Raw genomic sequence first — 25656 nt, 5'->3', positions numbered from 1 at the left:
GTGACACATAAAGCATAAAATAAATTCATATAGGGACATAAAACTGCAAACAAATGTTTCTTTGTCTAATTAAAAACACATTCACAAAAGGCTCTCAATTATCAAAAAAATATCTGTATTTAGAGATATCTTACCAGTTTTTAATTATATATTTCATAAATCATACTTTAAACCATAACTCAAAATACGTCCTTTGGATATCCGTTATAAAACCTTTATTATTATTTCTAATAGCTCCAATAAGTGGTTGTTCCATATTTGAAACCATATTTGACTGAGTGTAGGAGCGCAGAGCAGAGTACACCTGCTCTGTCTCGAGTCCCAAGACCTTCTTTCCCATTATCTTGGACTTGTTAGTGTTGAGTGTTATGTCCATCCGGTGGGTGCTTTGACTCGTATTTGTCTAAATCTAGAAGGCTTTTTGAGTCATACTTGTGTCTTATTTTTAACTGTCACAAGGGGTTAGCAAACCAGGACCCGAATGCAGTATAAAAGAAGGGAGGCAGGAAGAAAAGTATAAATGAATAGTAAGCTTTTTTAAATTGACAGACAAGGGTAAGGAGCATCGAAATCTATGAGGCAGAACATCCATGATAAACCTGGTTAACTGGAAACAAAGCTGAATGACAACCGGCTAACACTTTGACTTGGTTAATGACAGCAAGACTGTTAAATGTAACTTGGACAGATAGTAAAGGAGTGCAAATTGGACCCTGAGAACAAATCAAAGCATTAGTGATACAAGGATCACTTTTACGGTGAAAACATGGTTTCAAATGCCGGCAAACAAAGAAGGGAAGTCAAACTAGGACAAGTGGAATCATTTCATTTAAAAGCAAAACGTGAATCACAAATCCAGTATCATGACACTTGCATGACAGGCTTTTATGATCCTCATGACCATTTTCATGTGAGAGGTCTGGGGTTTTGCCATGCCATTTCAGTCATTGTACCGTTCTGCAATAATCCCTTTGTTTTTGATCAAATCAAAAGGTCATAGTCATTTGTCAGCAAATCAAAACGGTAAAGCAAAACTTCCTTAAGTGTTTAAAAATTACTTAACAATACCATTGGTTAATTTCAAATGATGTAGAGAATATACCTATTGTCTGACCCATTAATTTAAGCAAGTGTGCAAGAAAGACCTTACATGGAAACAGAAATTCAAGAAGATTAGACTCAGCAAATTAATGTGCGCTTAAATTCTTTCCCCTTGCACGTGTGCTTTTTGCCATTGCAAAGCCTTTGGCTGTTATCCTGAGATTTAAAATGTAATTAGTTCATCTTTCCTGTATTTGCTGCAAAAGCTTGGTAGTCCTGATGGCTTTTGAGCACGATAGTGGACTGTGTGTACTAGGGTGCTTTTTCTCTACATATTTTAGTGTTTCTCTGGGTTAAAAATGTACGACGTGGATTGGAGCTAGTTCCGGTGATCACACCCAATACTAGCATTTAACTGTTTTTAATTCCTGAGTGTTGTGGTTTGGACCACGGTGGTCCGACAGTTCACCGTGCCTTACACCTATTTTCCTATCGACAATAGAAACTCTTCACCACTTTACACGATGTCAGTTAAACTATTGCTGGATAAAGGACAACAGTTAAATGAAACCTGCAAGAAGCTAATTTACTTCCCTAAGGGTACAGGGGATTCGCACCCAGCTTTGGACCGGGCGAGTTGACGTTCCGGTTTATAGTCCCATTACTACTGCAAATCTCATATAGGCACAGATGTAGCCAGACAAACCGCTTGACTTATTGTACTAAATAGCTTTTATGGAATGTCCACCTGTTGTAATTGAAGGTTCCTATGGTAATCAAGCAATATTATATGCAGCAAACCTATACAGCATATAAATCCGTACAGGTGTTGAAATGAATGCTATTTATAAGGTGGCCCAAACTTTTGCACATCCCATTTTTTGCATTTTATTTTATTATAATAAAACTATGTAATGCTACCCTAAGAATTTTGGTCTGGAAAACACTAAAACGTCTACATCTTTGTAGGAAAACAAATGTTGTTGCTGTGATCTTCTATTATAAAGGAAAAGCAAATTGTCCTGAAATCTCAGAGGGGTGCCCAAACTTTTGCATACCACTGTAACAAATAAAAGAGCAGGCAAGGTCAAATGACAAGAGGGAAAGGGAGCATCAAATCCACAGGGAGAACACCATGAATAAACCGGGAACGGGAAACAAAGCTGAATGACAACGGGCAACACTTTGACTGGTAAAATGACAGCAGACTGAAAAAGAACACTTGGACAGGTGTAAAGAGGAATTGACAAAGCAATGCTGGAGAAGGCAAATAAAGGCACGAGTGATACAAGGAGATCACACACAGGTGGAAAGAATCATGGAGTTTACAAATGCCGGAAAAACAAATAGAAAGGAAGTCAAATAAGACAAGTGGAAATCCATTTCAAATTAAAATAGGAAGCGTGAATCACAAAAAAACCCAGATCATGACAATTACAGACTTGGCTTTTACTGGGATCCCTCTATGGACCATCATTTCAGTGGAGACGTTGGTTTTTTCCATGCTATTTCAATTCTTGTTAAGTTATGAATAACCAACTTTGTTCTCATCAATAAATCAACAAGTGGTAGTAGTCATTTTGTCCAGCAAAATGAAAAGTTAAAAGAAAAACTTCCTTTAAGTGTTTAAAAATTACATTACAATAACATTTGATATAATTTCAAAATTGAGTTAGAGACATCAACCCTCATTCTGTTTCTGAACATTATATTAAAGTAACGTGTGCAAAGAAAGACCAAAATACATGTGAAACAGAAATTCAAGAAGTTAGAGTGTAGAGAGCCAAATGTGCCTTTTAATCCTTCCCCTCCTTTCACGTGTCCATTAGTTCTATCTGCCGAAAGCCTCTGGTGGCTGGTAATCCTGAGAGTTGGTTAGAAATGTAATTGAGTTCATCTTTTTCCTGTAATTGACTGGGAAAAGATAACTGTTGAGACTGAGGATTTGAGGGAACGTAGTGGGAACATGTGTGTGTATGTGGGTGCATCTTTTCTCTACATATTTTAGTGTTTGCATCTGGGTTTTTAAAAAAAATGATAGACGTATGGGAGCCTAGTTCCCAGGCTGGTCTCACAAATACTAGAATTTACCACTGTCTTTTAACACCACATTAAGTGTTGGTGGCACCTACGGTGGCCGACAGGTTCAACCGCGCTACAACAACCCAAAACATTTCCATCAGGAGAAAAAGAAACATCTTCACCAACTTGACAACAGATGTGCAGCGTTTACTAAAGTGCTGGATAAAGGAAACACTTCAAATTGAAAACGCTGCAAGAAGCTCAAAACTCAACAGCAACCAGGGGACAGGGGACGCACCCAGCTTGGACCGGGGCGCCGGTTGACGTTCCGGGATTATACAAATTACTAACTGCAAATCTCAATATAGGCCACAGAGTGTAACGCACACAAACCTGCTTGCCTGATATTCTGATATTCTAAATAGCGTATATATGGGCCAATCACAAATAGTATAGATGACACGTGTATTCCTTTTTGGGATATGACTTGAACATTAAAATGCAAATCAAAAATATAATTAAACACATTTTATTCAGGGGAGGGAAAACATGTCAATTGGGAGGACTTTGCACTACCTGGCCCTCCAACAGTCCCGGGCCTGGGTGGTACATCATGTGTTAAAATGACGTTATGGCAATTATGCCAGATGCAATAAAACTACTACTGGTTCTAAACCAATTCTGAACAAGTGGCTTTTGTTATCTGTCACTGAGACAGGAAGTGGATTGTCTTTGTTTACAATCAGCAAGAAAGTATTGACAGAAAACCTGGATGGATTTCTAGAACTTTCTTGGGAAATATTTGAACGTGTATAAGAAAAGAGGTTTGTCCTCTGGGGACTAAATTGTTAGATCTGTCAATTTGGGCATTTTTTGAAATTGAGGCCTGATGCTGACACCACAGGAAGGAGACCTGCTGCGGTCCCTGCTGTGCATAAATTGTCTTTTGTCTATTCCTGTGGATCTGCAATGATTGTCCTAACACTGTTCCCCTCCCCCATCTTCTATAGGTGTCTGTAGCAGTAGGCCTGGCAGCGTTTGCCTGTGTGGTGCTGGTTCTCCTCTTTCTTTTCATCAACCAATATGGACGACGCTCCAAGTTTGGCCTGAAAGGTAAGAGGCCAATGTATTTTCTCATGCCTTTGTGAATTCAGTAAGTGAAGTTGTGCTTCTCTAACAGAAAAATAGTTTTCATTCATCTTCCCATCTACTTTGCTGGGCTTCTGTTTTTGGTCTGATGTTATTAAGCTACTGAAGAGCTTTACTAATGGAAGCTTCCTACACGCTCACAGCTTTAGTTGTATGGATGTTGAGTGAATGAAAAAAACAACACACAGCAGTTCGTGGGTAGGAAATTACAAATACAAATGTACATTATGTTAAATGTACTATTATAATGCTAGTTTCATTCTTTAGTGATGGTTTTCATCTAGGCCTAAGCGTGACTGGCCTTTTATTTGAATACTGTCCAAAGTGAAAGTAAGTTATAAGAGAAATATTATTTGATGTCTTTGTTTAATATTGTCATGTGTCTGTTGTAAGCTTTGACATGTTGACTTGGACAGGACAGAGACACACACGCACACACACACACACACACACACACACACACACACACACACACACACACACACACACACACACACACACACACACACACACACACACACACACACACACACACACACACCCCATGTCTTAAGGGCACCCACAGAAACACCATATCAACCATATGTTGATTACATCCATCTGTTCATTTAGTGCCGCCTTAGAGCCAACCCACATTAATGCCTGTAGGGTGAGTGTGCACACACACACACACACACACACACACACACACACACACACACACACACACACACACACACACACACACACACACACACACACACACACATACACACACACACACAGAGATTAAGTGTGTTGATATGGAGACTGAGACACTCAAAATGGATGCTTTTTAAGGAAGACGGAGCCAAGCAAAAAACGGATGATTCCATTAAGTCTCAATAAACCCTCCTCTTCATACGCTCTGTTCCTCTGCTTGAGGAGGAAATGACATCTCTGTTTTCTCTTCAAAAGGAATATTGTCGTCTTTATCACACGGTAATCTTCTTTTAGATCCAATAGTCTTATAATGTCCAGGAGATGTCCATTTGTCAGTCTGCCAGCGTCTGTCTCTCTCCTCTTTCTGTATTTCTGAATTGTCACGATAGCAGCACATAAACTTTTGAACAAGCAAAAAGTGTTCTGCAATTACAAAATACAGTGCAATATATTTATTCCACTGCTTTTAATTAAGGAGATGCACGTCATGCTTCCATACAAATATGGATTTAAATAGACAATGTTTAGACTTAAAGGTCTCCTATTATGCTATATTTGAACAACATATTGTAGGGCCATATAAAACATGCCTGTGAAGTGTTTTGCTCAAAACATCAAACAGATCCCCCATTGTAGCATGCCTCATCCCCCTCTATTTCAGCCCTGTTCCTGAAGTGCTGATTCTGTGACTGTCGCTTCGCTTTAAAGCTGAAGCTGGCCACGCCCCTTTGGAGCGCCATGCAGCTCTCTGTCTGAAGAGACAAGTTTCTAACAGAGAAACTCAGCTAAACGCTGCTGTGATTAAACCCATTATGTTACAAACCACATCCAGCATTATTTCTGAAACACTTCTCAGTGTTTACCACTAGAACAGAGACATTATATGTATTATATAAACAACAACTCTAAGTCCATCCTGCAGACATCTTGATGAACACACAGACACACAGAGGTGCTGTGGAGGGGATTCAGCTCGCCAACTGTAAATGGGGGACGATAGGTTGGGACGTGTCGCGTTGCCAGGAGTTCAATGTAAAGCCAGCCCACATTTCGGTTATGTCATCATAAGGAAAGCAAATCGGGATCAGCTCGTTTGTACCCCTGTTTTTAGAGATGTGGGTAAGGAGGAAAAGAAAGAAGGTTGTATTTTCTGACACTTTGTGAGTCTCCTTACACACCGGGGACACATATTTATGTATAAAATACATCAAAAAGTGCATTTTGCATAATAGGAGACCTTTAAAGATAATTGGTATTCCGTCTATTTTTTATATTTTAATTTGAAAGTTAGGGTTTGGGTTAAGCGTAAGATTCAGTATGCCCTCAGTTTTGTATAGTATATAGTTGTATACTTCTGCTGCCAATGGATGAAAACATGTTATCATGATTAATCCCAAGTTAAAAAAAATAGTGTTTAACCAATTGCACTTGTGGTTTTGTGATAAAGAAATGCATGAAAACTGATAAGAGAAATCACAGGGTTTTTACTATATTAGATTAGATTAGATTCCTTTATTGTCCTTGCACACAAGTACAACGAAATTGAGTAGCAATCCTGACGGTGCACTCACACACAACAAACAGCAATCGTGCAAAATATATATATAAGAAAACAAAAAAATATATATATAGATATTATCACATGAGTAGGCAGTCCGACAATTTCCAAAACAAAGCTAAAGCATCTGCTACTGTCATGGAGAACCGCTCTAATCCACCTCCATAATGTGCACTTCGCAGGACATACAGTATGATCGTATGTTAGTATTCTTGCTTCTGATATCATACTGCGAGATCTAACCGTTCCTACAGTGGTGACCCTGTTTGCTATCTCCCACTCCTTTGCGACTACAAGAAACCGGCGTATAGTTTTAAAAAATATCTTTCCTCCGTTTTCGCCACAACTAAAGCGAACAATTGCAGTTGTGCCTTTATATAGAGGTAGTGAGGAGGGTGCAGAGTGTGCAGTGGTCTCCAGTGAGGGCCGATTCTCCCCTTTCTTTGCCTTTTTCACTGGCATGCCATGGTAAACAACTCGGAAATGCTGCTATATGGGTGGAGGTTTGGATCAAATTTATTAAAGTGATTAATTGGTATTATTTTTCTTTAACGCATGAAGGTTTCCAGATTGATCCCGAGCATTAACACATTAATGTTGACAGCCCTGTTGACAGCCCTGGTTTATACATGTTATATCTTAGCCTACATGTCTAAATGTTATACAGTAGCATCGGGAGTTTTGTCACTTGTGAAATGTCTAAAACCCATGCTATTTTATTACACATCAAAGTGCTGTGTTGACATATCACGCATTCAGCATTTGTTCCCATCTGTTTGCCTGCATTTTTGGACTCTGTGGCTCCACTTTTTCAAACGAACTCTGCCACAGCAGATTATGGAAAACTCAAATCACAGACAATCTCCTGCATTACGTTCAGCTTGTTGCCTCGACAACTTAAAGCCTCTTCTCTCAGTGGTCTGGCCATCCCAGTAAAAGGCTTGGAGGTTTTGAACCATCTTTATTATATTTCATTCATGGCTGTGTGCTCATTGCTCTGCCATCCATTACAACTTTTATTTAACATTGAGGTTATCTTGCAAAAATAAATATCGATATAAGTGAGACAATATTTATCTCTGAATCCATTTTAGCATTTTAATGTTGTAGTGGTCCATTATAGACTGTGAGAGTCATTGGTAAATAATAAGGTGTTAAATAAATATACTGATCAGCAAGAGAGAGAGATGGCCCCTTTTAGCTGCTGTGTTTCAGAATCTTTGACATTTACAGGTTGTCACATTTCCAAATAATTCGTAGTTGACAATTCTCAAAACCAATTTGATACCAACAATAAATCCTCCTTTATTACCATTTGAAAACTGTAAAAATATAATAATTCCTTCCTGATAAATATTGTATATTGCTGCCAAAACATCTGGATTTATTCTCTCCTACAAGACTACATTGCACACAGCATAACGAGCAGGTGCCTTTTCGAACAAAAGCCAAGCCAGATTTTTTCCCCCTGCTACCAGACTTTTTTCTAAGCTAGGCTAACCTTGGCCTTGAATCCAGCTCCAACAAAGATTGATGTTCGGACCATCTCTCTCTGAGAGTGAAAGACATTTTGCATATTTCTCAAACTGTTGAAATGTCTTTTAAAGCTGTATTCACATGACAAGCAGTAAAACGGCTCACGCTGGTATTTCCGATGTGTTCCTATAGAGGGGGCCGTGCCGCCCGTCTAGGTGCTACCCTTGGCTCTAAATTCTCGCCGAGTGGTGATCAAAGTTAATATTATGTCAACGTTGACCTTGATTGCCACTGCCATAGAAACACAACTAGCTGGTTTCACAGCCCAACCTCATTGTGAGCAAAGAGCAACTTGCGTTTTATTTGAACGCAGCCTAAGATTGAAAGAAACTGTTAAAATTTCCCAATTTGATTAAATATTCCCTAAACCATATCACTAAACCAACTGCCTATGGTAACATTGGTGTGGCCTTTAGGCTCTGCTTCACCAGACTAATAATTCACTGTGGATTCTTTGTATAATCCAATCCTAGTCATAATAACACATCATAGAATGACTCTCCTTTCATGCATAGCTAATGTGAATGAACATAAGTAGGTATAATGCAGCATGTGTTTCTGCTGTCAGCCTGGATATAATAACTGTGACACTGCAGTGAGCTCCATTAGCTTTCCACAATGATGCAAATGGAGACAGTGTTTCTAAATAGTTAATAGATTATGTTTTAGCCACAATATTTTGACAGCATTTGGACATTTACCTTGCATCTACAGAGAAAGGATACAGAAAAACGTGACAGGAAAAAGAAGGTTTGTCCTGTTCTTATTGTTGGGTTACTAAAATATAATTCATTTCGACAACTTTCATTCAGCATTGACATGAATACAGTGCCATGCTATCAAAGCACCTACTCAACAAAATAGAAGGACAGAAGTGAATTGAAATAAATTGGTAGAAAGAAAAGAGACATTCGGGAATTCACAAAAAAGATATTTGGGGTTGTTCAGGGTTGCAGGGAAGTGCCTTCGAGTTTACCTGCAGATATTCTTATGGCATGATGGGAATAACATAATCTGTTTTTTTCACATTATAATGACAGTAGTGGTGACCTGGTGACATTTTCTTTCAGAATTGTTTTGATTCTCATTGAAAGGCCGTGAAAGGTTGACACTGCTTTACCGTTTCTTTTCCTATGGCACCTGTGTTGGCCTGGGGCTAAAAACACACTAGCTTGAGATATAGCCAAAGGCAAATTGTGGAAAAAAACATTAGAATACACTGAGGAGTCCAACGTTAAAAACATTCAGAAGCTGTGAAAATTGACAGGAGAACTTATTACTGTTAGCTGTTAGCAGCCAGTGAATCGAGGTTCCATAGAGTACATTGGACTACTTTAAGGAGACCATCATTAAAACATTAAGAAGCTCCAAACCCATTGACCTGTCTATCCTTACAGACCATGGTTAATGATCGGTAGTAGGGATGTCAAGACACCCGATACCAAAGTAGCAAGTCCATTAAACATTTCCACAAACTTTATGGTACAGGTAAGCAGAGGACCAACCCTTTTTTTTCTAAAAATGCTATATTATCAAATAAATATTTTTCAAAATTGACCAGAGGAGATCATGTTAGCTGTTAGCAGCCCGTGAGTGGAGTACATTCTTCTACATTGAGGATAACATAATTAAAAACATTCAGAAGCTCTAAATGGAACTGTCCTTCCTATCCTTATGGTCTGAAAAACGGCCGTCACAATATCTAATAATCAAGTACCAAGTCCAAACTGAACGCTTATTGTTTTCTCATAGTACCACAGGTACCGTTGTGAGCCTTTTGATCTGTTTTAAGAATAACATTATTTTGGTGAAAATACAAATGTGTTTTAAACTAAGTATTGAAAGTTCATGGACCAATTGTATATTTTTCTAAAAATGCGATAGAAATAAAAATCAAATCTATGTTAAATTGAGAGGAGAAGAGCTTCTGACTGTTAGCTATAAGCCTTTAGCTGTTAGCTGCCAGTGAATGGAGGATCCATAGAGTAACATTGTAGTGCTTTTGGGGTTTGTTTCGGTAGAAATTAATATTGGATGAAGGTACATTTAAATGTTATCCTGATGTGTTCATTGTAGTGTTGTAAAAGGTAGTTTTAGGCAAATTAATTGAGCAATATGAAATAGAGAAGGATGTATGACCTGGTAAACTTCCTAACAAAAACCAGTGTGCAAATGGTGATAAAAGAGTTTATATTGCAGTTCATGGAATCTATCTACCTATCTAGGTGTCTAATTAGCATTGAGAATGGTCAAATGTCACCTGTATTGGGATTAACTACAATATTTTTGGTATTGTGCTATGCCCAATTACTACCCAGAGCTTGTTTAAAGTCTAGAAAGAGAACGTGGTGAAGGAAAAGAGAAAGTCGAGTTGGAAGCATTCTCCACTTTGTTATTTCTGACTGTCTCTGTGTGTGTGTCCCAGATCATAGCACCATCTGCTCTGGTGTTTTATTTAAAACCAAAGATTCTCCTCAGGGCCTGCTTTACTTATTCACACACAAACCCTGACTAACACAGGCTCAGGCAGCAGCTTTCTGGGCAACCACTCACAGGTTTACAGAGATTTAGAATTTTAATTTAGTTCTCTATTAGTTTAAAAAGTAATTTCCTCTCTTTTTAACTTCATTTATAGATTTTTATTCTTGACTTGCATAATTCAATTCAAATCAAATCAAATCAAATCAAATCGAAATGTATTAAAGCCCCAAATCCCAACAAATGCCTCAAAGGGTAGTAATTCAATATGAGAGGATCTCAAAAATGGATCCAAAATAGGGTCCAAGGACATAAATATAAATCAGAGGGCCATTGGCTCCTTAACCACTTTTTTACCACTACTTCCTGTGCACTTGCTTGGACCATAGCCATCTTAGAACTGGGCCTTCATTCTGATCCTATCTACACACCTGTATGATGTGAAGCAAGGAGCCAAGAGTGGTGGCGTTAAGTAGGAGGCCGACGGACCATGCCCATAATCCATCATAAAATATCTACTGTCAATTGACTGCCGGTGAATACAAATTTGGAGGTCTCCACCAATCCGATTAAAAATAAATTAGGGAAACCATGCATTTTTTCATCTACATGGAGTCCAAATATGATGGTTAATCGGCTAAACAATGACACAATATCATTGGAGATCGATGATTGCCGTCGATATATGGAAAAATTAAAAGCAAAGGGAGATTAATGTCCTTTCAATCTAATGGTGTACGGGTGGCTAACACTAAAACTGTCAGAGTCAGGTTGCAAGGTATTTGGATTGGAGTACTCTTTTAAAGACAGTGGAATTACTGAGGCTATCAAAGAGTCTTTGAGTACTTTACCCTCATTAATTATATTTTATTATTTAAAAAACATCACAAATAGGGTTGGTATTTGCATAATGTACAAATGCACTATTACAGAATATATATATATATATATATATATGCTACAGTCAGACTGATAATAATAATAATGAAATATATATTAATAACAATAATAATGTCAATAGGAGTAAATTGTCGTGTTCAATTGCGTACTTAGTTAAGTGTTTGCGGCTTTAGAAGTTCTGCCACAATTGTATTCAAGGAAGTGAAATCAAGAGAGAGAATGAAAAGAAATAAAAAGAGCACCTTCCTCCTCATGAGTTGCAGCAGATGAATGAAGGTGTTTATCCTGTAAGCATTCCCTTCAGGAAGACTGCTTACTGTTCATTACCATTTAAATGAGACCATTAAACGTATACATAATTACACTTTGAGCTACTTTTCTCCTGTAATGTAGATTTAAATATGGCTTTGTTACACTTAGGCAATGTAGTGCCTTTATTCAGTACACACACACACACACACACACACACACACACACACACACACACACACACACACACACACACACACTTGCAGTATCTCCCCAGACAGAGTGCTCATTGGTTATAGCTCTCAGCGGTGAAAGCCTATGGGAAAAGCAACTGGCTCATTACAATTAGAATAAAGAGTTATCATCTTTCCTCATGACGGGCTCATGAGAGCATTAGCCAAGTACAGCGAGACGGAATACGGATTCATTTTGTGTTTTTTCTGGCACGTTCCAGAGCCTTATAGAAAGCCCACAGGGATTTTGTCCTTTTGATACAGGCGTCTGGCTGATAATTTGTGTAAATGAAAGGCAGCAAACACTCAATGTGACAGAGAATTGTCTTGGCTTGGATCTACTAGTGCAAACCTCTGGGAATGACGCCTGCTTCCAAACAAATTACACTGTTTTGTTCCATGATATATGGGCTGTGGGACGGCCTGTATGCATGCACGCCACTGAACAATTTACTTTGTTAAAGGGCTGCCTTGAGTTTGGTTATTGTACCCCATTTACATCATCCCCAGACATGGTTACGCCAGGGTTTCTGTTAGCCGGTAATTAGCGGTGTTTAGATGGTAAAATGTATAAAAAACCGGTAAATTCAAAACCTTCCGGTCAAAATGTCCGGTAAGAATGTTCATACAACACTTGGATAACATGGGCTATCCCTAGACATTTGTGTTTTGACAGAGCTACATTACTGGTGCTGCGTCATGACATCACCGTTTACTTCGCGGATTTTCTCCCTAACACCACTCACAACAACAACAATCGGGGACTGCGTCGGGTCGATGATCGTTTTGCTTTTGTCATACGAAGCCAGATGATTGTCGGGACATGTAATAAGAAGAAAACAATTTAGATGTTCTCACCTTTTTGGGCATTTCTCTAGTTCTTTTTAATAGCCCACAAGGTTCGAAATGGCAATGGTGCCCCCAAGTATCACAAAGAGACCTCATTCTCTACTTATTTCACTAAACACACCTAAACCAATGCCTATATTCACTACACACAAAAGCTTTTTCCGTGCACTATACAGAGCCCAGGTTACATGCAAATGCTGTAGATGCTCTATTATTAATATGCAGCTGCTTTCTATGGCAGCACCCTCCTTTAGACTGACAGTAGAATGGCAGCAGCAGGACTTCGATGCAAACAGGAGTGCTTCAAAAATCAGTTTGAAATCTGCAGAACATGCCTCCGGGTACTTATTTTCATAAATGTAGGAACATATGTTGGTTACTGTTATGGCAAGTGTTTGTTTAAGTGGGAATCAGTTTACAGCATTACTCTGTTTTGTTCTCGTATAACATTTGTTAACAATCTGTGTAGGAACTAGGAAGTAAAGATGTTGAACATGTGATTACATTCACTTGTATGTGAGTGTTCTGAATATATGAAAACGGCTGCATCATGCTAATTCTACCTATATACATTTTTCTTATCTCTCTAGTGAAAATGGCTGTCACAATACCAGGAATGTACTGCAGTAGTTGTTACAACTGCCAGTAAAATTCCATTACTCTCAATACCAATTCAATACTATTATTAAAATACAAACAATACATGATGTACTGCAGCATACACTAATGGAATAATTCCTTAATGTTTTTTATAAGTGACCTTACCGGATCATAATTGCATCACTTTGTATTCCTATCAATTCTATTCTCTCTATTGTTCAAAACAATTTATTTATTCAGGTTTCTTTCTTAACATTGAGTTTTACACTACATTGAACACATCCTGATAAAGCTATTTTTCCATCAATTGTGCCAAAACACAACCTGCTGCAAGTCTACAGAACCTCTGTTTACCGGCTGCTAACCGCTAGCAGCCAAACACTAGCAGCCAAACGCTAGAAGCTAACGCTACTAGCTACTAGGTCCGCTGATGTAGATTTGAACACAGTTATCTGTTGTCCACAATATAGCATTATTGGGGAAAATAAGGTGTGTCCCCTGGGAGCAACTTTACTGCTCCCCAACACATTGTATATCGTACAAGGGACACCATTACTCTCGATCCCTACAGTAGTGGAGAAAAACAAGTTTTGTCAGGTTTTCTGAAATTTGGCAACAACCTTTTTCTCTATATAGGTGTTGGTAAAGACATGATCTTGATTTGGATGTGACGATCCAACTATATTTGAGTGTTAATCCCATAAGTCAGGGGTTTTCAACTGGTTTTGTCCCAGGGACCACCATTCGGACTAGAAAGCAATCCGCGGCCCACTGATGTGCCTGCGCGTGCGCGTGTGTATTTGGTGTTACATGCATAGCTCAATGCATGAAACATGAAAGAGAGGCCACGCAGATTTTATAATAATAAAAGTAGATTTATTAAATTAAATTAAATTAAAGATTATTTTAAAGAAAGAATAAAGAATAATAAAGTGTTGTGCAATTCAGTATTGGGAAAAGTAACTAAAAATGTCATGCAAAGTCAGTCTAGGTGTGTGACAAAACAACAACGGAGAACAAAAATCCAACAACACCGGAGAACCAAAATCCAACAAATGAAGACCAAGGCAGCCTCAACTGCTGGCTGGTCAGGGCTTTTATAACCCAGCCAGGACAGACCTGTCACCAATCACCAATAGCTCTGCACATATCTATGGCTGCTGGCAATATAAGCTGCTCTGCAATGGTATGGGGCTTCTTACTTTTTGCAACCCTGAGAGCGACCAGATACGATGCTTTCAGTGCGTTTTCATTTATTTTTGCACTCTTCCTCATGGTAGCCTGCTGTCCTTTGAAATCACGCAACATCTGTTGCATGTACTCAACGGGTTTGGCCTTCAAGTGGACGTGATGCGTCTCCATATGCCGCGTAAGTTTCGACGGCTTCATAGCTTCATTACAGAGAATTGTTGAACATACGAAACACAGTGGTACCTCCTCTCCTGCTCTGTCTGTCGTCACTGTGAATCCATATTTAACATATTCCTCATTGTATTTTCTTTTTCGTCTTTTTTGCGAAGTTGACGCTTCGGAAGCCTGTCCTTGCCCTATCGTGGCGGCCTGTCCCTCTGTCGTGGCAGCCTGACCCTCTGTCATGGCAGCCTGTCCCTCTGGCACTTTCCTCACTACAAAACGATCCATTGGTGCTAGATGTATAGCTAGACTAGTACATATGTAACAAATGTTTGCTGTACTACAACCTATCTTAAAATACTCTCGTCGGCTATGCTTATAAATGTGTGTCAACTTTGCTCGCAAGACTGTAGGCCTACGTAATGAATAATAAGTGAGGTTAGCGACGCAACTCATTACCATTAGCGAATCACAGGCTACCATAGACTGGATAGGCGCAAGGCTACATTCTGTCAGCTTGAATTTCCTTTATATTATTTTAAACATATTTTTCACGATATGTAACGGTATTCTGGAAATGTGTTGAAATATCAAAGCGAATTTATATTAAAAAAAAACAATGGTGAACTGATCAACATAGGCTCTTGTCACGGACCACATGCAATGCGGTGGTCCGCGGACCACCGGTTGAAAACCCCTGCCATAAGTCATTAAGCAAGGCAGTTCTTTTTACTGAGTGCAATGAATCAACCAAATATGAAAAATGGACCTTCAGATCTATATTTCACACTGTCGTCTCGTGATTATAGAACTCTTACCGTGCAGTGCCTGAAAATTAAAACTTTCAGTCATCAGACATTCACTGCACTTCCTCTCATTACTGGCCTTGGCTGAGTCAGGAGAGAAAAGTGGGTGGATTGAATGGGAAATGCAAGGCCGTCCGATATCTGTCATGGAGGATTTTAGGAACAGCAAGGTTTGCTGTCGAGGTGTCCTTGAACAGAGGCCCTGCGGCACTGTGGGCCAGCTGAATTCTCTGAATGTAAATGTGGGAGGTGAAGCTAAAGATAGAAATCGACTGATAGTAACTACTCTAGAGAGAAACAGTTTTCCCTTCTTTATTCAATATTGAATTATTCATCGGTAACTTTGAGTTGATACATGTATATTTTTGTATACTATTACTACTCCTTCACACTCCATTATAGTACCTCAATACAATTTCAATGCATGGCTATTAAATGCAGAAGCTGGTAACTGCTGTCAGAAAAGTCCTATGATTTGGGATTTTTTTTATTGTCACCTGAATATATTATGATTCTTAATTAGTTCACAGTCAAACAGTGACACTTTCTGTACCATTGTCTTTAAAAGTTAAGTATTTTATTGGAAAGGCCATTACACATTTTTTTACATTTTAATTAGAGAACAAATTGTGAGGATTCTGTAATGATTAAATGGGGAGTGAACACACAAATGTGACAAGACTTGCCAATGACAATCTCTCTGACCCTGGATATTACCTGAACATTAACTGGATATTAACTGGACATGTACACATCTTGAATTGGTTGGCTAGGGACAATTGTGATGAAAACTTGTTACAAAAAACTTTGTTTGGATTTATAATCAGTCATTTTTGGCTGTAAAAGATTCAAACATCACAAAAGAAAAATAGATCTGTAGCAGTACATACAGTATAGTTGGTTGCTACATTCAATTCAATTCAAAGGCTTCATAGGCATGAACGTTCCAAACTATTGTGCCATAGCCTCAAAGTAAAAACCAATAAAATATTTAAAAGATAAAAAAGTAGAAATAGCAATAACACAACTGGGATAAAATGCTGCATATAAATAATACATTTTTATTGCACAACAATAATTTCCTAGTAAAAAACAGGGGTCTAAGCCAAAGTGCTAGAACTTTACTCTAAGGTACTGTGGGACTCTGTATTGAAATGATTGGGAAATAACTTTTAAAAATTATATATATATATATATACAGTGGGGAGAACAAGTATTTGATACACTGCTGATTTTGCAGGTGTCCCCTCTCACAAAGCATGCAGAGGTCTGTATTTTTTATCATAGGTACTCTTCAACTGTGAGAGACGGAATCTACAACAAAAATCCAGAGAATCACATTGTATGATTTTAAAATAATTAATTTGCATTTTATTGGGTGACAGAAGTATTTGATACATCAGAAAAACAGAACTTAATATTTGGTACAGAAACCTTTGTTTAGAATTACAGAGATTAGACGTTTCCTGTAGTTCTTGACAAGTTTGCACACACTGCAGCATGGCTTTTGGCCCACTCCTCCATACAGATCTTCTCCAGATCCTTCTGGTTTCGGGGCTGTCACTGGGCAATACGGACTTTCAGCTCCCTCCAAAGATTTTCTATTGGGTTCAGGTCTGGTGACTGGCTAGGCCACTCCAGGACCTTGAGATGCTTCTTACGGAGCCACTCCTTAGTTGCCCTGGCTGTGGGTTTTGGGTCGTTGTCATGCTGGAAGACCCAGCCACGAACCATCTTCAATGCTTTTACTGAGGGAAGGAGGTTGTTGGCCAAGATCTTGCGATACATGGCCCCATCCATCCTCCCCTCAATACGGTGCAGTCGTCCTGTCCCCTTTGCAGAAAAGCATCTCCAAAGAATGATGTTTCCACCTCCATGCTTCACGGTTGGGATGGTGTTCTTGGGGTTGTACTCATCCTTGTTCTTCCTCCAAACACGGCGAGTGGAGTTTAGACCAAAAAGCTCTATTTTTGTCTCATCAGACCACATGACCATCTCCCATTCCTCCTCTGGATCATCCAGATGGTCATTGGTAAACTTCAGACGGGCCAGGACATGCGCTGGCTTGAGCAGGGGGACCTTGCGTGCGCTGCAGGATTTTAATCCATGACGGCGTGGTGTGTTCCTAATGGTTTTCTTTGAGACTGTGGTACCAGCTCTCTTCAGGTCATTGACCAGGTCCTGCTGTGTAGTTCTGGGCTGATCCCTCACCTTCCTCATGATCACTGATGCCCCACGAGGTGAGATCTTGCATGGAGCCCCAGACCGAGGGAGATTGACCGTCATCTTGGACTTGTTCCATTTTCTAATAAATGCGCCAACAGTTGTTGCCTTCTCACCAAGCTGCTTGCCTATTGTCCTGTAGCCCATCCCAGCCTTGTGCAGGTCTACAATTTTATCCCTGATGTCCTTACACAGCTGTCTGGTCTGGGCCATTGTGGAGAGGTGGGAGTCTGTTTGATTGAGTGTGTGGACAGGTTTCTTTTATACAGGTAACAAGTTCAAACAGGTGCAGTTAATACAGGTAATGAGTGGAGAACAGGAGGACTTCTTAAAGAAACACTAACAGGTCTGTGAGAGCCGGAATTCTTACTGGTTGGTAGGTGATCAAATACTTATGTCATGCAATAAAATGCAAATTAATTATTTAAAAATCCTACAATGTGATTTTCTGGATTTTTGTTTTACATTCCGTCTCTCACAGTTGAAGAGTACCTATGATAAAAATGAAAGACTTCTACATGCTTTGTAAGTGGGAAAACCTGCAAAATCGGCAGTGTATCAAATACTTGTTCTCCCCACTGTATATGTATATAGATATCATTTTAATAAGGTATTGTTGGGCCAGAGGGCCTTTATTGAAGATGAAGATATTAGAGTGAAAGGGGGAGACAGAGGGGAGGATATTGCGTGCATTTGTCAGCAGGCTCTGGAGTCGGCATATGGACCGCCTGCTCTAACCACTGAGCTAACTGGAAGCCCTGCATTTTCTCCTTTTTGACACCTTAGACTACTGCTTTCATGACCCTAGTTTTAAGTTTGTGTCTTTCTTGTTTTATTTTGAAATGTCTGCTTTTACTTGCAGTGTTTTCCCGCTTGTTTTGATTGTCCATCTTGGCCTTATTAGTTGCACCTGTTCACCATCAGCTCTGTGACCACCTGGTTTCCCATACTCCTGCACTTTATCCCATCATTAGTCCTGCTTTTTTTTCAGTCAGTTTCTTTCTTTTTAGCCATTGGTAGATCCTTGTTTATCGCTCAATATGTCGTTGACTTCTGTTTGCCTTGCTTTTCCAGGATTATGTGAAATTAAAGGTATTTCACATTAATTCTAGCATAATCCTCCATTTGGGACGACCCTGATCCATTATCCCAGACATTATCTCAATCCTCATAAAAATGTTACCGACCTGCACGGTCATTAATGTTCATTTAGGGAAATCACATTCAATTTGCTATTCCTTTTCATATGAATGAAGGAAATGTTAAAAATGCCAGATTAACATTTTATATTCATCAAAGCAGTCAGTGATCTCTCAGGCATTCACTCATGTCTCTACTCATCCATAATCTATCCTGTAGTACACAACATTTTATCATGTCATCTATAATAATGTCTAGCAGGAAGAGGTGGGCAGGAATATGTTTTGTTGCAAATGTCACTTTGCCACTATTCATCCTACTGATGCTTTTTTCTTATTATGTCCTTATCATCATAAAAACATGTCCTGTCCCGGAAACCGTTCATGGCATTTTTATTCTGCTTTTCCAATTCAATACACCATTCAATACTTCCGGTCTCTATGTTGCTCTCTCTCTCGCTGTCTGTCTCTTTGGGTTATTTTGAAAGTGTGACCACATTCCTCCATTAAACACCCCAAAAATAATAGGTTATTTTTGCTGGCTCTTAATCTTGTTAACAATTACTCAGACTGACTTTGATGCCTAGGCTGATATTAGCCATGCGAGGCAAGAGAACAATCATTTTTTTCAAGTGCTATGTGGCAAAACAATGTCAATTAAAACAGAACAAATATGAATATCTTTTGGGAAATATGCAATACTTGATGTAAATTACTGGCTGTGTCCGTTAGGAAACACTAGGCTAAACACTGGTGGAAGAAAATTGGCTTCACGACCGGTTTGCCATTAGGGTTAAGGTTCCATGAAACCTTATGGTAAACTCTCATAAACAGAGATTCCTCCCAATTCCTCAATGATGCACCATAAAGGACACATAGTGGGCCTCAAATGCATTGGTTGATGGAGCTGATTCTCCAGTCAAAGCTCAGATAATGGAAAACATGGTGGACATATGACATAATAATTTGTTTTATGTAACAATTTGAGGAAAGTGCCAGTCTTCAGTCCTCACCGCTCCACACACAGCTCATGTGTTTAGCTCCTTGCTGATGTTTAAGGAGTTAAACTTAAACTCCTTGCTTCATGTACGCCATCATTTATTCACCAAGTTTGCCTTTTTCTACACCAAGGTCTCCACCTCAGCAAAAAAAGAGAAACACACTAACTGGTAGCAGAAACAACACACACACACACACACACACACACACACACACACACACACACACACACACACACACACACACACACACACACACACACACACACACACACACACGCACACACACACACACACACACACACACACACACACAAACACTACCACAACCTTTGTGCTGTAAGTGAGGAGGCAACTGTATCGGCCGGCACCACCCAGACACTGTAATTGTTTCGTGTTTGTTGTTTTCTCTTGTCTGTCTACACGGCAGTGCTATGCTGTTAGCCTCTGTGACATCTTCCTCCTTCCTCCAACATCCCCCCCATCCTCGAAGCCCCCAGCGGCAAACCAATTACGAAAGGGAGAAGGAGAATGAGAGAGGAGGGATGGGTGAGGGGAAAGTGGGTTTTCAGATGAGAAAAGCTCTGCCTGCCGCTATCGTTTAACATCACAGAGATGGAGCGACACTCAGAGAAGATGGGAAGCATAGGGAGAAATGAGGGGAGAGTCAGGTAGAAATACCAGTGGAGGGGATTAGAGAGAGAGAGGGGAGGCTAAAAGGCTAAGAGAGTCTGCTGGGAGATCAGGCCTCCGAGCTGCAGGGACACTGGGAGGTGTTAAAGGTGAAGTAATTATACACCATCATTTAGCAACACTGTACAGAGCCTCACACCATGTGCTATCAATTTACAGCCGTCCCCTGTGTATGTGTGTTTATTCCTGTACTGCTATCAATTAAGTTTTTAGACCTTCAGAGTAAGGACATGTTCTTGAACAGAAGTCACTTCCATTGGTCTTTACTTGGAGATGCTTCAGTGCCTGGTTACTTCAGAAAATGACAAAAAACTCAACATTTATTTTTTCCACCACTAAGGTGTTTAGTGGCGAGTAGACACATTTTTCTTTAGTTTTCTGTAACTAAAGTGTTCTATATTATTGCAATAATTCATGATAGTAGTGTTTGTCACTACTTTAAAGTCAAAACGGCTCCTCCAATTGAAAATGTACTCAAAGATTGAAGGTCAACCCTTTGAGAAGCTCGATTAATAAGCCTACCATATAAGATAATTGCCATTGTCTCTGACCTAAACCATGTCCTGAACAGTGAATATGAATCGTTACCATCAAAATGGAGATACAGGGTCCAAAAAGTTAGACTTACACATGCTTTTGAGTTGAGATCAATCCCGGTCAATGTGCGTTAAAGGTCTTTAGCATATTGTGGTTGAATTTTAGGTTTAATATATGTTGACTTGATTCTTGTCTTAATATTTTCCTTGTTGATGTCATAAATGGAGCTGATGTGATGCAACAAGCATTTCAGAGTTGAACCAAGAATGAAGTATCATACTATCGCATTGTTTCAAAGAAAGTAGCAAAGCAAAGGTGTCTCGCGTGTCATCTCAGAACCGTCGACTCAGTTTAAACTTGTGGATCTTTCAGTGCAGATTGTTCTGGCAAAGAGTAAAGCTAAACAGAGAAGCATAATGGGAAGAGTCAGTGGAAAGTCCCTGGAGGTATTTTTCCCGTCTGGTTTAACTTCCTGTCTTTGTGTTTTCAAGCTGTGTTTTTTTGCCCTGGCTATATGCACCTGTGTGTAATCGCCCTTTTGATTCGTTTCTCTTTCTATATAAGTCTGTGTTTCCCAGTGTTCTATCAGTTTGATCTCAATGATCCATGTTTCAGGTTTGTTCCTCGTTTAGTTTTGCTATTTTTTCTTTGATTTGATTACCTTGCCCACTTTTTTTTTGTTATCATCTTTTTTTCATTCAAGCTTGATTTTTATCTCTACACTGACCTTCCATTTTTTTCGGGTTTTGGGTCCTACGGCCTAAACAACAAAAAAGCATTCTGTGTTTTTTATCAGCAAAGATAAGATAAACTTGAATGTGAAATGACTTTCACTAAAAAACAACAAAATGGTTGTGTGCTGAACTCAAATGTTCAATGTAATCGAACAGTTTTCCATTTATAACTAAAGTTATCTATCCTAGTACAATAACCAGTGTTTCCGGGGGCTGATGCTGGCCAATATGTTCTTTTTAATATTATACTTTAACACCAGCAGCATCTTTAAGTTTCTAACTCTATTGTCTGTCTCACAGGAAGGGTACATTGCCAATGTATCGATCCACTGTGACTCATGGAAACGTTTGGTGTGGACACCAGAATTACTTTTGGCTTCTTCAACACGTCATATCAACTCATTAATTGGGATTATAGTGAAGCCTCAAGCTGCTGTCTGAGTCATTTCTGGTTGTGTGTTTAATGGAAGTTTGCAAAATGTGTGAAAAGATCAGTTTACGATCTCTCACACAACTCGTGCAGAATAACCGGTCCCACATGACTTTTACATAAGAGATATACATTTTGTGGGCAAAGTTTTCTTTTAACTGATGAATCTCTAAAGTACAAGTTGCCTTTTGATTCAATCTCTAATATCTGTCCACTCACCCATGAACTGCATGCAGACGAAAATGAGAAAACATATTTTACAAGAACTGTGTTTTGTATTTTGTAAAGTAATTTATTAAATACTATTTGTTCATTTACGGTAATACTGTATGTGAGCCGTTCTATCAAAATGTTTTTTTGAAGCTTGTAAAAGCAGGAAGTCAGCGATCTCTCCTGATCGGCGCCGCTGAAGTGAGGGAAAGGGTCTGGGACAGGGTTTTTTCATCTGATGTTAATTAAAAATAAAGTATTGGCTTTCAGAATATTACAATATTATCGCTGAATTCCGATGATTAAATACAGCGTTAAAGATTTTAAAAGTACGGTGATGAGTGGGAAACTTAAGGGCAAAAACGTTACAACACATACACATACTCACCAAATTTTGTCCGCACTATCCCTCACAAACATCTTCGTCTTCAATGCTACTATCTTAAAATGAATTAGCCTAATCAATACGATGAATGAATCTCCGCAAACAATAGGCTGCTGTAAAAACATCAAGGATATCACTGGAAAATTAAGAAGCTCCTCTTTCCAATGGTGTAACATTTGTTTGGGGTCGATTTTGAAGGATTTTGACAAAGGTTTCCCAGGTTTTTTGCCATCCTTCATTCAGTTGTCCCATCTCCTCTTTGAGCATACATTTGTCTGTTAATCTTTGCAGTAATATGCTGATGTGTCCTCATAAATCACTGCATTTCCCAGAATGCAGCGTGATGTTACCAAGCCGCGTTCTCACTTTGTAAAGCCTGATCAGGTGATTTATTCAGGTAATAAATTATTTCTGACTGTTCTGTGAGCCAGTGAGAAGGAGGTATCCGTACTGCAAGCCTATTAGATTAATGTGCGTAATAATGTGTGATTGAAAGACTGTGGCGCCAATTGGGCTGGAAAATGGAGGGGGTGGCCCTGTCATAAACTACAGCATAAATCACTGTGACCCCAGGACGTTTTCCTTATTCTACAAGTGGATTCCCTGGTAGTTCCAATAAGACATTAGGGGCTCTGTGTTCCAGTCAAATTGCAAGTAATTGGGTACAGAGTCCCATTTTTAATGCTTAGTGCATCACTGGAGCATGGCTGCACTCACTGAGAGGATTGATCAATTCCCATTCAAACACTACAACTTATTGTATCAATTTGAAGGTTTGCAGTTTCTTTTTCAGCAGCATTTTGTTGAGTTATTGTGAAGAAATCATACCTTATTGCATTATTAAGACCACTAAGAAAGGAACAAACAAGAGTTGGAAGATATGGGTGCTTAAAGGAACAGTTCACAGTCTGTACTCTGTTTACAGAAGCAGATGTCTTACATTCACCTAATGTTGGGCGCTAGGCTGTTGTTTGAATGTGACTTTAATATCCAAAGACATTTGTTTCTTATAGAGATGCAGGAATGGGTCTTAAAACGCAGAAATTAGTTCGCATTTTAGCCTCTGGTCCCCTCGTCTTGAATCAAGTTTTTGTTTAGGTGCCTGAAATTCAATCTCTGATTAACACAACTGAAGATATTTTCTGTTTTGTTTTACATAAATTATGACGTCAGTAAATACCCCATTGGTAAATGTCTGAATATGCCTCTTAAAATGGCAGTGGCTAAATGGGACTATTAAATGTCTTCACGCCAAACATTAGCCACCTTTAGCTTAGCGATAGGAGACTATCCTGCTGTCAAAACTTGTTAGCATCATAAATGCGTGTCTGCCACAGATAGTATTTTCAGCTATATATTCCTGAATCCGATGTAGAGATCCCATTGCTCTTTGTCGTGGGACCCCTTGCGATACTAAATCCCGGGTCAGCATAAAGAAAGGCACCTTGGTTCTGTTATAAAATGTTTCACTCCTCATACACTACATGTGCAGGACATTTTGAATTGTACAGTAGATAGTTCTTTATAACAGCAACAATTCCAACATGCATCCTTTCAAAGTAGTGATGTGTGAGCCTCTGCCTGTAAACTAGAAAGGAAACAGCTACATGTCTGCTGGCTGTCACAGCATCAGTCTGCCCTTTGCGCCACTAACATCAGTCAACCTCTGACTTTTGTGCTCCAAAAGAACTGTCTACCTCACACTTTCTGACACCTTTTATATTTCTGCCCTTGTCTATTCCCCCACGTCTCTCCTTCACACACTCTGCCTCCTTGCTGATCCACAATCAGCTGACTGCTCAGCTTACATGTCAGCTTGTCTGGCACATGGCCTAAATATTAGCAAAGATATATGTGTGCAGGAACTGACAGAGGTCAGAGTCAGATCCCTGCAGCAGCCAACATGTCCATCACTACTCACAAGTTCTTCCCAAGCGTCCTTCAGCATACATCCGAACCTCGTCTTGCTCACTGAGATTCTCTATGGAGGAGCTGCTACAAACCTCAGCTGGAAGTGAATAAAAAAACACAAAAAGCCAGAATATGCAAGTCAGCATATATGTTATTGTTATTCATATTCCATGTCATTCGGCTGACATTTCATCCAAAGCTACTTACATACATTTCAATACCGAAGAGATAACTAAACTAGTAATATACTTAATTCATAACAGGACCAGACAGACTCATGAGTGAACAGTAAGCGCACATGCATCAAACTGGTGTTGCTATTAGACGTGCTATTGGCAGCAATTTGGGGTAAGTACCTAGCCCAAGGACACTTGGACATGTTTACTCTATGGACTGGGGATCAAACCACTGACCCTCTGATTGCAAAACGCCAATTTACCAGCCAGCTACATCCATCATCATTTGTCTGACACTAACCCTATACTGACACTGGTACAGATGTAATGCACCTACAGTACAAACACTTCTGAAGCTCGCTAATAAACATGTCTCTGTCTCTTGACGATAGGTAACCAATAAGCGTATTTGAAAAAATGTTCAACAACCTTTAATGACTCTGACCTTTAGTGTAGAGGCTGCACATAGGACGTTTAGCCTCTAGTCAGACCACAAAGTAAGGTCATGGAGGCCTGATCATGTAACATAGTGCTAGCTCTTTGTGTTGAACTGGATAATAAACAGAGTAAAGAATAAGCTATGGACGACATATTTTGCTCATTTCCAGGTTCATATTAGTATGTTGTGCCTCTACATGTCTCCATGCTTTAAGTTTCAAAACGCTCTTTATGTTTCTCATACTGCCTGTGCTGCAGCACCTCTTTTCACCCTCTGTCCGAAACCAGAGCCCAGTCTGCTCTGATTGGTTAGCTGGCCGGCTCTGT

At 39.4% G+C, this 25656-nt stretch overlaps 1 protein-coding gene across 1 annotated transcript in view; it reads left to right on the top strand.

Moving 5' to 3' along the window:
• Positions 1-25656, top strand: part of ntrk3a (neurotrophic tyrosine kinase, receptor, type 3a) — a 155367-nt gene that overhangs the window by 94180 nt on the left and 35531 nt on the right. Inside the window, exon 12 of the mRNA XM_063909703.1 lies at positions 4074-4176. Within this exon, the coding sequence (XP_063765773.1) occupies positions 4074-4176 (103 nt within the window). The remainder of the gene's footprint in view (positions 1-4073; positions 4177-25656) is intronic.

Source organism: Eleginops maclovinus, chromosome 2 (genome assembly GCF_036324505.1).
Source record: "Eleginops maclovinus isolate JMC-PN-2008 ecotype Puerto Natales chromosome 2, JC_Emac_rtc_rv5, whole genome shotgun sequence".
Lineage (NCBI taxonomy): Eukaryota > Metazoa > Chordata > Actinopteri > Perciformes > Eleginopidae > Eleginops > Eleginops maclovinus.
Note: the sequence above shows the minus strand (reverse complement) of the source record. Positions and strands in the feature narration are given on the sequence as shown.